The sequence below is a fragment of the Cyprinus carpio genome, chromosome A24 (genome assembly GCF_018340385.1).
Source record: "Cyprinus carpio isolate SPL01 chromosome A24, ASM1834038v1, whole genome shotgun sequence".
Lineage (NCBI taxonomy): Eukaryota > Metazoa > Chordata > Actinopteri > Cypriniformes > Cyprinidae > Cyprinus > Cyprinus carpio.
Window position 1 is genome coordinate 21509876 of NC_056595.1, and position 14555 is coordinate 21524430.

The window sequence follows — 14555 nt, forward strand, 5'->3', positions numbered from 1 at the left end:
CTTCAGAAATCATTCTAATATGCTGATTTGCTGCTCAAGAAACACTTCTTATTATTATCGATGTTGAAAACAGTTGAAAAAGAGCTCCTTAATGCTTTTGTGGAAACTGTCATACATTTTACAATTTTTAGGATTCTTTGATAAATAGATAATACATTTTGAAATAGAGCTTTTGTAATATTACAAATGTCATTTAATGCATCCTTGCTGTATTAAAGTAGATATAAAAAAATGTTCTTTAAATCTTGAGCGGTATTGTATGAAACTAATAGAATTGGGTGGAAAATTAATAACATCTAATTTTAATAATGTCCTGAGGAAACCACATTCACTGTCTTAATGCTCTTTGACTTTGTTGTATGCTACATTAAGAACATATTTAACTTAAAACCCTTAACTTTCTATTTATTCATCTAAATGATCTCGGTTAGTCAGCCACGACCTTAGGCACACTGTCTCTTGTGATGTGCTGCTTTGACATGAAAGCAAAATTGAAAAGAATGTTCCTGAAAAGCAGACAGTTTTTCATCCTGTTTGGCGTCAAAGAACAAACCCAGACAGTTGTATGTTTGTCTGATTCTCCATCTGACATCTGGTGCTCAAAGATACTTACCTTATAAAAAAAAAAAGGAAGTAAATCCAAAGGTTTTACATTCATCATAAATACTATGAGGGATTATACTGGAGTTTAAATGGATATATGTTTTACTAAGTATACTTGAGCAGCATCAAACCTCTCACAGACTATTAGTGTGCGTGTGCGTACAGGATGCCATTTTTTTATGTGACCATCGCGACTTTTCTTGGAAAATTGCACAGTGATTTGCCATTTTGTCCCTTGTCTTTTAGTTGGAGCAGTTGGATAAGGCATCCCTCGAGGATAAAATGTACAACGGAGATGCAAACATGGCAAGTGCAAAAAACAAGATGCTCATAAGAGACAACAAGAAAGAGCTGATGAGGTAATAACATTATATGTACAGCTGTTTTTATATCTTCATTCTGTTATGGGGTTCCTGGGTCCCACACTAGCATGCAAAATCACTGTTATTAATTAGAGAATGTATAGTAGATCAAGAAATCATAGGCTGTGTGCATCTGGTCTTTTTCTCTTTGCAGCTGTCCAACGCCAGGTTGTGATGGTAGTGGTCATGTGACAGGAAATTATGCGTCACATAGAAGGTAAAAAGCCCTGCCCATATTTTTCACCCTCTTTATTTTTCAAGCAGCAAAATAATCGTAATAATATACATTAATTTACAAAATAATATACATTATGTCTACGGTATTTTTATTTTATTTTTTTCATTTTTGTAGTGTATCCGGTTGCCCATTGGCCGATAAGACCCTGAAATCACTAATGGCTGCTAATTCTCAAGAGCTCAAGTAAGAATTAGAATTAAATTTTCAAATTAAGATTAAAGTTGAATTAAAGTTTCAATTAAATAAAATAATAAATTATTTTAAAGTTACAGAGAATTAATGTGTAGAAATAATGTAAACAAATAATTAATATTAAAATATAATTTAATTTTAAATTAAATAATAATTAATGTTTAGAAATAATGTAATATTTTTTTTATTTATTATAACTAATAATTATAATTGTATAATAATTGTAAATATTTATTATTATTGTTGGAGTAATTATTATTATTATATACATTTATTATGAATTGTATTATGAAAATATATATTTTATGAATTACTATAACTAGCAACTATTATTATAATTGTATTATAATTATAAATATTTATTATTATTGGTGTTGTTGTTATTGTTATTATATGAATTTATTATGAATAGTTATGAATTGTTACACACACATATAATTAATATAATAAATGTTTATAATATTAATCTAATATGAATATGATAAATATAATATGTATTGAATAATATATTAAATATTAAGTCATAAATAATACATATTTATTGTTATTATTATCGATATATTATATAAATTTATTATGTTATTTATACACACACACACACACACACACACACACACACACACACACACACACACACACTCACACACACACACACACACACACACACACACATCATTAGGATATTAAGTAAAGATTATGTTCCATGAAGATATTTTGTAAGTTTCCAACTGTAAATAAATCAAAAATGTATTATCATTAGTAATATGCATCACTGAGAACTTCATTTGGACAACTTTAAAGGTGATTTTCTCAATATTTAGATTTTTTTGCACCCTCAGATTCCAGATTTTCAAATAGTTGTATCTCAGCCAAATATTGTCCGATCCTAACAAACAATACATCAACGGAAAACTTATTTATTAAATTTTCAGATGATGTATATATCTCAATTTCAAAAAATTTACACTTATTACTGGTTTTGTGGTCCAGGGTCACACACACAGACACACACACACACACACACACACACACACACACACACACACACACACACACACACACACACACACACACACACACACACACACACATACATATATTGCTTATTCATCTAATATTTATCATAGTAATTTGTATCATTGACATAAATTTCTATCTATTTTAAAGGTGCCCAACTCCTGGCTGTGACGGCTCAGGTCATGTGACAGGAAACTATGCATCTCATAGGAGGTAAGCTTCATTAAATAGGAAATCTCTAATAAATAATCTGAGACTTCAATGAAAGATGAAAATGTAGTGATATTTTTTGATGTTTCTGCATAACATAAATGGTCATGCTTTTCACTATAACACGATATCTCACAATATCTCATGTTATACTATAAAAGATTTTAGACATCAGGCCACACAAAGGCACTCAGTGGGTTAAATCATTTGCATTTAAAACCAGGTAATCGCCAAAGAGTAAATACGTTGTGGCCTTTTGTGGCACTGTTGAGGTAATGACCCCTGTTCAATGGCAACACGACAGGTGTCAAAGCTTGAAACATCACACAGTAAACGCAACAGCCGTATCTTTCCCACACACACGTCTGCACGCTTGAACTTCTGAAAGGTTCGTCACATATGTCGTGTTCCTCCCCAGTCTGTCAGGGTGCCCTCGTGCCAGGAAAGGAAGCTTGAAGCTCACGCCAAGCAAAGAGGACAAAGAAGAGCCAGAGATGAAGTAAGACACCACCGAAACAATGACAACCAAATGTTTTTATTTAGATTGAACAAAAAGGTTTTACTCTACACTTAAATGCATAAATGTTTTACATAAAATCTCTTTTTTATTTCATTAAATAATAGTGTTAATAGAAATCTAGTATGCCCTTTAAGTTAATAGGGTAGGGTTTTTCTAAAGCATTACAGGCACAAGTCACTTTTTTTTGTGTGTGTGTGAGAACTATGAGAGAACTTTGAAAACTATTATAAAATTAAACAAAATTGAAAAACTTAACCTAGCATGAAATGTAGCTAGATTTAAACATATCAAATGTCTTTATCTTTACTATGATAAATATATCTGTTAATATATTTAAAAATGTTCAGTTATTACCGGAAAAAATATATTAAATTAAAAACCGTATTTGTTAATATATCTAAAAATGTTAGAAATTTTTCTCATAAAGTATTATAAAATTAAAAATATAAAATTACATTAAACTAGCATGAAATGGAGCTAGGTTTTAATGTATCAGTTGTCTGTGTCTTTACTATTAAATGGTGATTTGTTAATATATCTAAAACTGTTATAATATTTTATACTATTTTAAATTAAAAACATTAATTCATTGTATCCCACATTTTTTCTCATATAAAATTAATGGTAAAAATATTTTTGGAAGGTTGTGAACCTGCTTTCATTGATCAATTGTTGAAAAAAAAATGACTTGATATATGTACTATAAAGTAATAGAAAGTGAATACAGTCTATCTTCATCAGGATTTTGTAATCAAAACAAACTGTACAACTAGCCTTTAAAACAGTTATTTTCACAGTAAAACACATAAGACATAAGTGTTGTTTTAGGGAATACTGTATGCCAGAAAGCTAGATGAAAAATTATTTATATAAATCCATTTTTTTAATAAAAATAGAAGGATAGATCATGTTTGTAGAACTGCATTTCCTAGAAAGAGAGCTCAAAACTCTTTCATCATTTTCACGTAAGATCTCATTTAATTACAATTAATGCAGCAGTTTGCTCTTTAAAAACATAATACTATGGAGGAGAAAAAAATTAATAAAAATAATTAAATTGATTCCAGCCTTAAATCCGAAGTCTAACCCAGAGTGACGGGGCTTTCCTACTTTTGCATCTGGGCTAGTATTTCATTTTTAATTACTAATGCAAAGACGAGAGCTTAGGAATTAGATGCTAGCAGGTCCACACACACTAAAGGAGGAACAGAGGGGCAGAGAAATAGACGGGTGGAGAAACGGAAAGTACATCTGTAATATCTCTAGATTATTGTAAATTGTCGGCCATATGCTCCATTTCTGTTGTCCCTCGGTCGCAACGGCTGGTATTGGAGTCGTAATGTTGTCTTGTTTTAGTCAGTGTATTAGAGCCAAAACTGCCATAACAACCTTTCCTATATAGGCCTGCAGACAAGCTATTTGTACTATCCCAGATAACCTCTCACCTCTTCCAATATGGGCTATCAGGGAAAGGGTCAGCCACCTCCAAATCATGTGCTTTTTCCCCCCTGTGGAGGACACGCAACAATTATGTGCAATTTATGTCATTCCATTACTGACCTAGGGGGAAAGTGAGCAGCAAAATAAATTGGCCTACTCCTCACCACTCTAGTCTTCAACTTGGTAGGGCTTATGTTTTCCATCGGCGGCATGTTAACCTCCCTGTCTGTAATTATTTACTGGAGTGCGTTTTTCTGACGAAGTCCGCGTGTGCCGATAGAATTATTCCAACCCCTTTTTTTCTGCTTTGAATACATTTTTAATCAGCATTTCACAGGATTAATCTTCTTAATGGTATCTGAAAAGTCTTCCAACTCAGTAAATTGGGGGTGGGGGTGTTTATGGACATGCCAAATGACAAACACGCCACGGCGGTGGTGTGTGCCGTCGGAAGTTTTAGCAATCAAATTATCGAGTGAATGTATACGGGCTCGTTTGTGTTTACATTGTAAGCTCTGAAACTAGTTGAGTCTCAAATAAGGGATTATCTCTCGAGTTTAGGACAACAAAAGAAGGCTGTGCAAGGGGTTTAATTTAAGCACGTCGAGGGGTCGGGTCACATCTGTGTGGGTTTTGGCATGGTGACCCAGAAATCAATACCAAACAACCTTTGTGATGGAGATTATGACCTTGTTCCCCCCAACTAGTATTGTTTTAGCATCACTGATATACAATTATGGGGTTTTTATTATTATTTTAATTAGATTTTATATTTTCTGTTTTTATTTAATTTTAGTTGAATATATATATATATATATATATATATATGTATAAATCCCACAACAAAATCACTAACATTAAATAAAAACTGAAAATATAAAATATAAAAATTTAATTCTAATAAGTCATAAAAGGTTTTAGTGATTTTTTTGTGTTATGTTATATATATTTAAAACTTCAATTAAAATTTTATAAAAACTGAAAATATACAATATAATTAATACTAATAATAATATAATTATAATAATATTTAATTAAAAGGTTTTAGTGAATTTGTGGAGGGGGGTTTGGTCAAGTTTAGTACTTTCAGAGTCAGAAATCAAATTCAGAAATCTATATATGTGCACTGCATAAATTCAGTCTAAAAAGTTCACTAGTAACTGTTTTAACTGTTAACTGAGAAATATTTTATGTTTTTATTTTATAATAGTTATAAGTGCTAAAAGCCTAATTGCTTTATATTTACAATTTTTTTCTTTTATATACTGTTTTCCTCATAAAATGAATAAGAAAAACATATTTAGTTAGACCTCCTGATGTTGATGAGCCTACTTTCACTGATCTTTTATAAAAAAATAAAATAAAATAAAAATAAAAAAATCTTAATTTATGTACTATATTCATGGACAGTAACAATATCTTTTCCGGGATCATATGTCAGTGAAATCAGTGTCCTGTTGTGAATGCTATAAATAATATATATAATAATAAAAAGATATATTTCCTTTCTCGTGCACCAGGTGCCCAGTGGCAGGTTGTGACAGTCAGGGCCACGTGTCGGGTAAATACACGTCTCATCGCAGCGCAGGAAGTTGCCCCATCGCCACCAAACGGCAGAAGGAGAGCTTGGTGAACGGCTCGGCCTTCTCCTGGAAGCTCTGTAAACAGGAGCTTCCGCAGTGCCCTCTGCCCGGCTGCAACGGCTTGGGTCACGCCAACAACGTCTTTGTCACACACAGGAGGTGAGGAAACTATATCATAACATGAAACTTCAGTTCTGATGTTAAACTTCAAACCTACATACTGTATAATATGTCAACACATTCATTGTGAACTTTCTGAGTTGTTATCAGAGTTGTTTAGTACTTATTATATTATATTGAAATATATATTAAATTAATTAATTATATAGTTATATATAAGTAAATAGGATAACAACAGTATTTATGATTTAAAATCTGTATTTTGTTCTGTAATTATAAACACCCATACTGTATATATATATATTATGCATATTACAGAACTATGTTATTATTATAATATTTCCAATAAATTTCCAATATTATATTTTATTTCCAATCAAGCTAGCATATCTGGATTACTAATGTTGTTTATTTTTTCAAATAAATATACAAAATAAATATTTAAATGTACAAATATATACAGGTTGACTTCAGAAATAAGATTATTGTGTTGTATTTATTTATATTTATATATATGTATATTTATATATATATATATATTTTTATGTTTTTTTTGTATATATTTATCTATATAGATTGGTCGTAAATATGGACTATAATTTGTGTAGTAAAAACTCAAAATTGTTAGTACTGATCTGTAGATTTTGTGTTTGGGCCCTTCGTAGTTTATCAGGATGTCCACTAAACGCCCAGAGTATCAAGAAGAAACTCTCCGATGAAGAGATGATGACCATCAAACTCAAAACCAGCAGCGGTGAGTACTTTAAGCGCTTAAAATGAATAAAACATCATAAAATTAAGCTAAATGCTTAATGTTTGACCCGCTAATATTATCATTGTAGTGTGCAATAAGAAAAAAAAAAAGAGCTTCCAAAGCTGCAGCAGCTTCTCAAGTAATTTAGTTGAGATTAACATTGTCTGGTTTGTCTTCTGTCCATCAGGTATTGAAAACAATGAAGACATGCAGCACTTGGATCACGAAATAAAGGAGCTAAATGAATCCAATCTGAAGATAGAAGCAGATATGATGCAGCTCCAGACTCAGGTAAATAACCTTCTCGTGCGCTGAGCATTATGGGTAATGTAGTTTCAGAGCTAAAGACCTTGTTTTGCCCTGTTTTAAAACAGATTTCATCCATGGAGTGCAACCTGAAGACTATTGAAGAGGAGAATAAAATAATCGAGCAGCACAACGACGGTCTGTTGAAGGAGTTAGCACATCTCAGTCAAGCACTTATCAGCAGTCTCACAGATATCCAGCTGCCGCAAATGGTGAGACGGACCTCACGCAGAAACATCTACACTTAAAACATAACCTGATCTCTGTCAACAAATATTAGTACAGTTTTAATCGCTGCATGAGGTCCCTTACAAAATTTGATTATGGCAACTGACTATACTGTTAAAACAAAATCAGGTTTTCAAGGACTTTAAAATACTTTAAACATATGGTAATACTCCACTTATAAGGTTTCATTTGTTACAGAGTTTCTGCAGGTTTTATGAAGGCCAATTTAAAACTTTTTAAAGATTTTTTAAGACAAAGTAAAGAAAATAATAGTTTTCATATCATATTGAGAGATATTATTTATTGTTTTAAGCATAAAATCACTTAAATGTGTTCAATTTCTCAGAAAACAAGACTTCAGCTATCTTCACATTGCAATTCAAGTAAATGTAACACGACATTATGTATGTATGATTTTTTTTTATTTCTTTAGTGCAGTGCATGCAACATAAAACTGACTTTATAAGGCCTTAGTTTGTGGTTGAACCGCAAAAACCCTGTGTTAATATTAGTTATATTTATTAGTTAACTTGATTTGTTAATATGAAATATTGATTATAAATAATTTTATAGTATTTGATAATTTTTAGCTAATGTTTCACAAAAAAAGTTATAGCTTTAACAAAGATAAATACTGTAACAAATGCTCATTGTTAATGTTAGCTAATGCATTAACTAAAATAATAATATTTAATATTAAAAAGATTATTTAATATGACCAAATCAAACTGAATAAATTAGATACATTAATGAAAGCCATTTTTATCAGCTATAAATATTTCCTTTAAGGAAACAACTAAACAATTTATATTTTACAGTGTATTTTCTAACAAAGTACCATAGTTACTACAGTAAAATGGTAACTTGGTATTAGCCACTACTGTCATTAAAACAAGACAATTTGTGACCCTGGAGCACAAAAGCAGTGTTAAGTCGCTGGGGTATATTTGTAGTAATAGACAAAAATACATTGTATGGGTCAAAATTGTCGATTTTTCTTTTATGCCAAAAATCATTAGGATATTAAGTAAAGCTCATGTTCCATCGAGATATTTTGTAAAATTCCTAACGTAAATATATCAAAACTTAATTTTTGATTAGTAATATGCATTGCTAAGAATTCATTTGGACAACTTCAAAGGCGATTTTCTCAGTATTTTTTTTTTTTTTTTTTGCACCCTCAGATTCCAGATTTTCAAATAGTTGTATATCAGCCAAATATTGTTGTATCCTAATAAAAACCATGCATCAATGGAAAGCTTATTTATTCAGCTTTCGGGTGATGTATAAATCTCAATTTCAAAAAATTGACACTTAAGACAGGTTTTGTGGTCCAGGGTCACATTTAATAGCCACACAAGTCTTAAAATTGTTTGTAGGCTAATTTAAGTTAATTTGATTTTACTGTAGCAACAATAAATGGAATAATTATGTTATGTGCATGTTTGTAAGGGTTGAATGCATTTTAAAGACATTATGAAACATGCATTTCAGAGTTAATGAATGCAATGTTCTTTAATGTGTTTCAGGGTCCGATAAATGAACAGAACTTCGAAGCATATGTGAACACGTTGATGGATATGTACAACAATTCAGAGCACGAGTATTCACCCGAATGCAAAGCCTTACTGGACAGCATCAGACAGGCCATCAAGGGCATTCACTTATAAGGCCAAACTCTCGTTCACAAGCGTTTGATTGTCCGCAGAGGGCTGGCTTTGTCATCCGTGCAAGATATGTCTCGATTAAAAAAAAAAAAAAGGAACTCCATTCCATGACAAATTCATTGCACTGAAAAATACCAGCCACATTTTTACAGCTCATTGTTCCTTTCAGTGAGATTTGACCTACTTTTGCACTTATTTATTTCCTATGGTTTGCTTGACTTTATTCCATATTGTTCTTTTGTGTGTTATTATATTATTGCTACATATTATCAGTACTATTTATCTCACAGTAATCGTATTTATTTATTTATTGCTATCATTTTTGCTGCAACTCCAAAATGCAAGGCCAGTCTTACATATTGTGAATTTTATTTTGCATTTGTTGTACAATAACTGGGAGTTTTAGTCGTTCGTAATATATCACAGGCATTTGTGATGACTTTTTCTTCATAACGAATGTCAAATGTAAGAATAGTCCACTTGTGCCACCTGTTGGTGAGCAGCTGTTGTTGGTCTATCAGAGCCGTATGCATCCTTGAGTTCTTTTTTCTTTTTTTTAATGTGGTTAATGTATGTCACTGAAATGACATACATTAACATTAACATTTGTTTTCATGCATAAATTCTAATAAGTGAGCAAAAAGAAAAACATTTTATCCGAGTTACTTTCCATATGACTGTACAGTGAGCAAAAATCAAATCATCCACACACACACACAAAAATGATTTCCGTTTCTGTTCATATGAACTGCCTTCGGTGTGCACATCTGTGTGTGCATATATGTGCCTAAATGTAAATGAGTACATGGAATATGAAATGTTTTGTGGTAGAGCAGTATTACGTGAATGGTGAATCATTTTATTCTGCAGTATATTTATTTTCCCAATGAAAAGCCTCTAAACTCTGTTTACCTACTGTTTATACACCATTTTAAGTATGTAATGATATTCTTGTAAAAAAAAGTGTTTTATGATCAGGCACAATAAGGTTTTTATTCTTTTCTGTGAGACTGAACTCCTCAACCTTTGGCTTCTTTTGTGCGACAAACAGTGGGCTCTCAAATGGGTTTATGGATGATATTTTCTCAAAGCACTTCATGTCTTCAAGCCACTAAAATAGAAAACGGCAATAGAGAGTAATCTTTCCATTATGTCTGGATCTGTACCACTTGATTTTGTGTTTAAATGCACGGCCGAGGTCACCTCAGCAGATCTGAGTGCTGTTATTGCTGTGGTACGATCACAGATAGCACTTTTAAAGCTTTCTCTAACACTAAACGTACCCTTTTGCACTTTTATTCCGTTATTTAGTGTTTATTTTGAGCGTGATAGGTGCAGGTTAATTAAAACATTGAAGGAGTTTAACCTTAGTTTTACGTTGTCCATTGATGATGTCAAAATTTTTATTTTTTATTTTTTGCAGGTCATTCAGAGGGAATAAAACACTATATTATCTGACCAAATGAGCATAATGAAATGTATTCTCAATAAAACAAATCATTTTTTTTTAAATCCTAAATTACTGTATAATTCACGATTGATTCTGTTTAAATTATTTGTAAATCCTTTTTTTTTTTTTTTTTTTGTAAACCACAGATTGTTTGCTCAGGAAGTTTTGTGAGGAATATTTATTTTTTCCTTTTTGTATTTGATGTTTTGTAATGTGATATGGATTTTTTTTTGTGTAAAATAAAAAAAATAGTATAATACAAAGTACTGTAAATGATTTTGTTTTTGTTTTAAAAAATGTTTTTTTTTTTCAGTTCAAGTAGTTTGTATATCAGGATTTCCTTACACTTTTAAAATTTCATAAGCAGTACTGCGCTGTGTTGTACAGTTTGTGTATGGTAGAAATAAACTATTGAAATGATCTGCATAGCACTCATTGTACAGTTGCTCATATTAAAGTCCTATAAAATAATACAATTTATATTTAAGCTCATTTTAAAATACATATCTATATGCAGAGTTCATTTGACATATATGTCCTTGAACTTATTTACTTATTTTAATCACCATCCATATTTTAGGTTCAAATTGACATTATAAATATTCTACAGCCTTCATATGCAATTCATAAAACTGCAAAAATATACTGTAGAAATTAGAAAAAGAATTCTGAAATCTTCATGAAATCATAAGAAAACACTTTGGCTGTTTGTTATTGTAATGGCTACCCAATGACATCAAAGCTCAAAACCAAAAACCTAAAAATGACTTATTTTGCAAATCAAATTTGACAGCGTAACAATTTAAACGTTTTGGACTACTCAACATTATTCTTACACTCAACTTTGACTATTCAACATTAGTCTTACACTCAACTTTTCACTCAGTTAGTTTTAATAATAATAATAATAATAATAATAATAATAATAATAATAATTATAATAATAATAAAAAATACTGTCGAAACTAGAAAAAAAATGTCTTAAAAGGTTGAATCTCCATGAAATGATTACTAATATATATATATATATATATATATATATATATATATATATTGCTAATCAAATTGGCCAGCGAAGCATCTGAAACATTGCTCTTGACCCGTTGTAAAGCAAAAACTGTAAGTTATTTAAAAACAGTTCTCATGTTTAGCAGCAGATGGTGTATGGTTGCAGCTTTGAGGGACCGACGGTTTCAGGCCTTTTTCCTGGATTCGAAACACTGTAAGTCAGTGGTTTTCAGTCCTGGTACTGGGGACCCACTGCTCTGCACATTTTGTATGTCTCTCTTATTTGTGTTTAAATAGGGAGACACAAAATGAGCTGAAGATCCTGCAGTAAATCAAAAAAAAGGACACTGATGTCCGTTTTAAACTGCAAGAACAAAGAAACAATCAAATTTAACCAGAGATGGTTAAAACCACTGCAAGAATTTAAGCGATTTTACCATGTTTCCTCCTCAGACAAAAATCATGTGACCCTACAGCACAGTGTAAATATGGTGTTTGGTTTGTTACCCTTTGTAATTATCTTTTAGTAATTACCAGAGTAATTTATCCTTGGCTTTGATTAGTTGATGCTGATGCAAATTACATCTGATTATCTGAAATGAGCCACAGCTTTCCTGTTACACGTCAGCTAGAAACAAAACCATTATTAAATGCTCCATGACAGACATGCACAGCATACAGTATATGTTTGATTTGTGCTGATTCACCGTAATCTACAGTCTGATTATCTGAGAAAATGCTCATGACATTTTACCAGTGTTTTCTCATGATGATAAGATCATAAAAGAAGCAGAGCTGCTCCTGGCCTGCGTGTGCTGACGGCTGTCATTGTCCCACAGTGCTTCTGAACTTCTCCAGCCACCCCAGGCCTCTCTCTAACACTAGCTGTCCTCATTAGTAAACACTGCATAGCAATGAGTTTAACTTTATTTAACAAAGTTTTAAACATACTAATACTCATGTATATGATAAATGAAAATAAGCTGCTGTATGCATTTAAATTAGCTGGGTGCACATTTATTTTACATAAAGTGGTCTTCTCATCTTAATTGAGTTTATGCTTAGGTCTATCTGATACGAACCACTGATTTACATAGTAATGACATACCTGAAACTTCTCTTGATGATATATAAAGCTAATTATTACAACAGTCTAACCATAATTCAAACCTTATCACTTTAAGATAATATATATATATATTATATAATATATATAATATATATATATTATTTTTCATAGCAATATTCGATTGAATACAGGTCCTTCTCAAAAAATTAGCATATTGTGAAAAAGTTCATTATTTTCCATAATGTAATGATAAAAATTAAACCTTTCATATATTTTAGATTCATTGCACACCAACTGAAATATTTCAGGTCTTTCATTGTTTTAATACTGATGATTTTTGCATACAGCTCATGAAAACCCAAAATTTTCTATCTCAAAAAATTAGCATATTTCATCCGACCAATAAAAGAAAAGTGTTTTTAATACAAAAAAAGTCAACCTTCAAATAATTATGTTCAGTTATGCACTCAATACTTGGTCGGGAATCCTTTTGCAGAAATGACTGCTTCAATGCGGCGTGGCATGGAGGCAATCAGCCTGTGGCACTGCTGAGGTGTTATGGTGGCCCAGGATGCTTCGATAGGGGCCTTAAGCTCATCCAGAGTGTTGGGTCTTGCGTCTCTCAACTTTCTCTTCACAATATCCCACAGATTCTCTATGGGGTTCAGGTCAGGAGAGTTGGCAGGCCAATTGAGCACAGTAATACCATGGTCAGTAAACCATTTACCAGTGGTTTTGGCACTGTGAGCAGGTGCCAGGTCGTGCTGAAAAACGAAATCTTCATCTCCATAAAGCTTTTCAGCAGATGGAAGCATGAAGTGCTCCAAAATCTCCTGATAGCTAGCTGCATTGACCCTGCCCCTTGATAAAACACAGTGGCCCAACACCAGCAGCTGACATGGCACCCCAGACCATCACTGACTGTGGGTACTTGACACTGGACTTCAGGCATTTTGGCATTTCCTTCTCCCCAGTCTTCCTCCAGACTCTGGCACCTTGATTTCCGAATGACATGCATAACTTGGTTTCATCCGAAAAAAGTACTTTGGACCACTGAGCAACAGTCCAGTGCTGCTTCTCTGTAGCCCAGGTCAGGCGCTTCTGCCGCTGTTTCTGGTTCAAAAGCACACGCCTGTGCACGGTGGCTCTGGATGTTTCTACTCCAGACTCAGTCCACTGCTTCTGCAGGTCCCCCAAGGTCTGGAATCGGTCCTTCTCCACAATCTTCCTCAGGGTCCGGTCACCTCTTCTCGTTGTGCAGCGTTTTTTTCCACACTTTTTCCTTCCCACAGACTTCCCACTGAGGTGCCTTGATACAGCACTCTGGGAACAGCCTATTTGTTCAGAAATTTCTTTCTGTGTCTTACCCTCTCGCTTGAGGGTGTCATGATGGTCTGAGGGCAGTCAGGTCGGCAGTCTTACCCATGATTGCGGTTTTGAGTAATGAACCAGGCTGGGAGTTTTTAAAAGCCTCAGGAATCTTTTGCAGGTGTTTAGAGTTAAGTAGTTGATTCAGATGATTAGGTTAATAGCTCGTTTAGAGAACCTTTTCATGATATGCTAATTTTTTGAGATTTTTGGGTTTTCATGAGCTGTATGCCAAAATCATCAGTAATAAAACAATAAAAGACCTGAAGTATTTCAGGTGGTGTGCAATGAATCTAAAATATATGAAAGTTTAATTTTTATCATTACAGTATGGAAAATAATGAACTTTTTCACAATATGCTAATTTTTTGAGAAGGACCTGTATATATATATTAGATTAAATAAACATGCAAACTTTTG

General features: G+C 32.4%; 1 protein-coding gene across 1 annotated transcript in view; it reads left to right on the forward strand.

Annotated features, from left to right (window-relative positions):
• LOC109054079 (ST18 C2H2C-type zinc finger transcription factor) overlaps window positions 1-9349 on the forward strand; it is a 48420-nt gene extending 39071 nt beyond the window's left edge. Inside the window, 10 exon segments of the mRNA XM_042714651.1 lie at window positions 850-962; window positions 1120-1182; window positions 1318-1386; window positions 2563-2625; window positions 3041-3121; window positions 6103-6324; window positions 6951-7039; window positions 7227-7330; window positions 7414-7557; window positions 9103-9349. Coding sequence (XP_042570585.1) covers window positions 850-962; window positions 1120-1182; window positions 1318-1386; window positions 2563-2625; window positions 3041-3121; window positions 6103-6324; window positions 6951-7039; window positions 7227-7330; window positions 7414-7557; window positions 9103-9243 — 1089 coding nt within the window. The 3' untranslated portion in view covers window positions 9244-9349.
• The last annotated feature ends 5206 nt before the right edge of the window (window positions 9350-14555 follow it).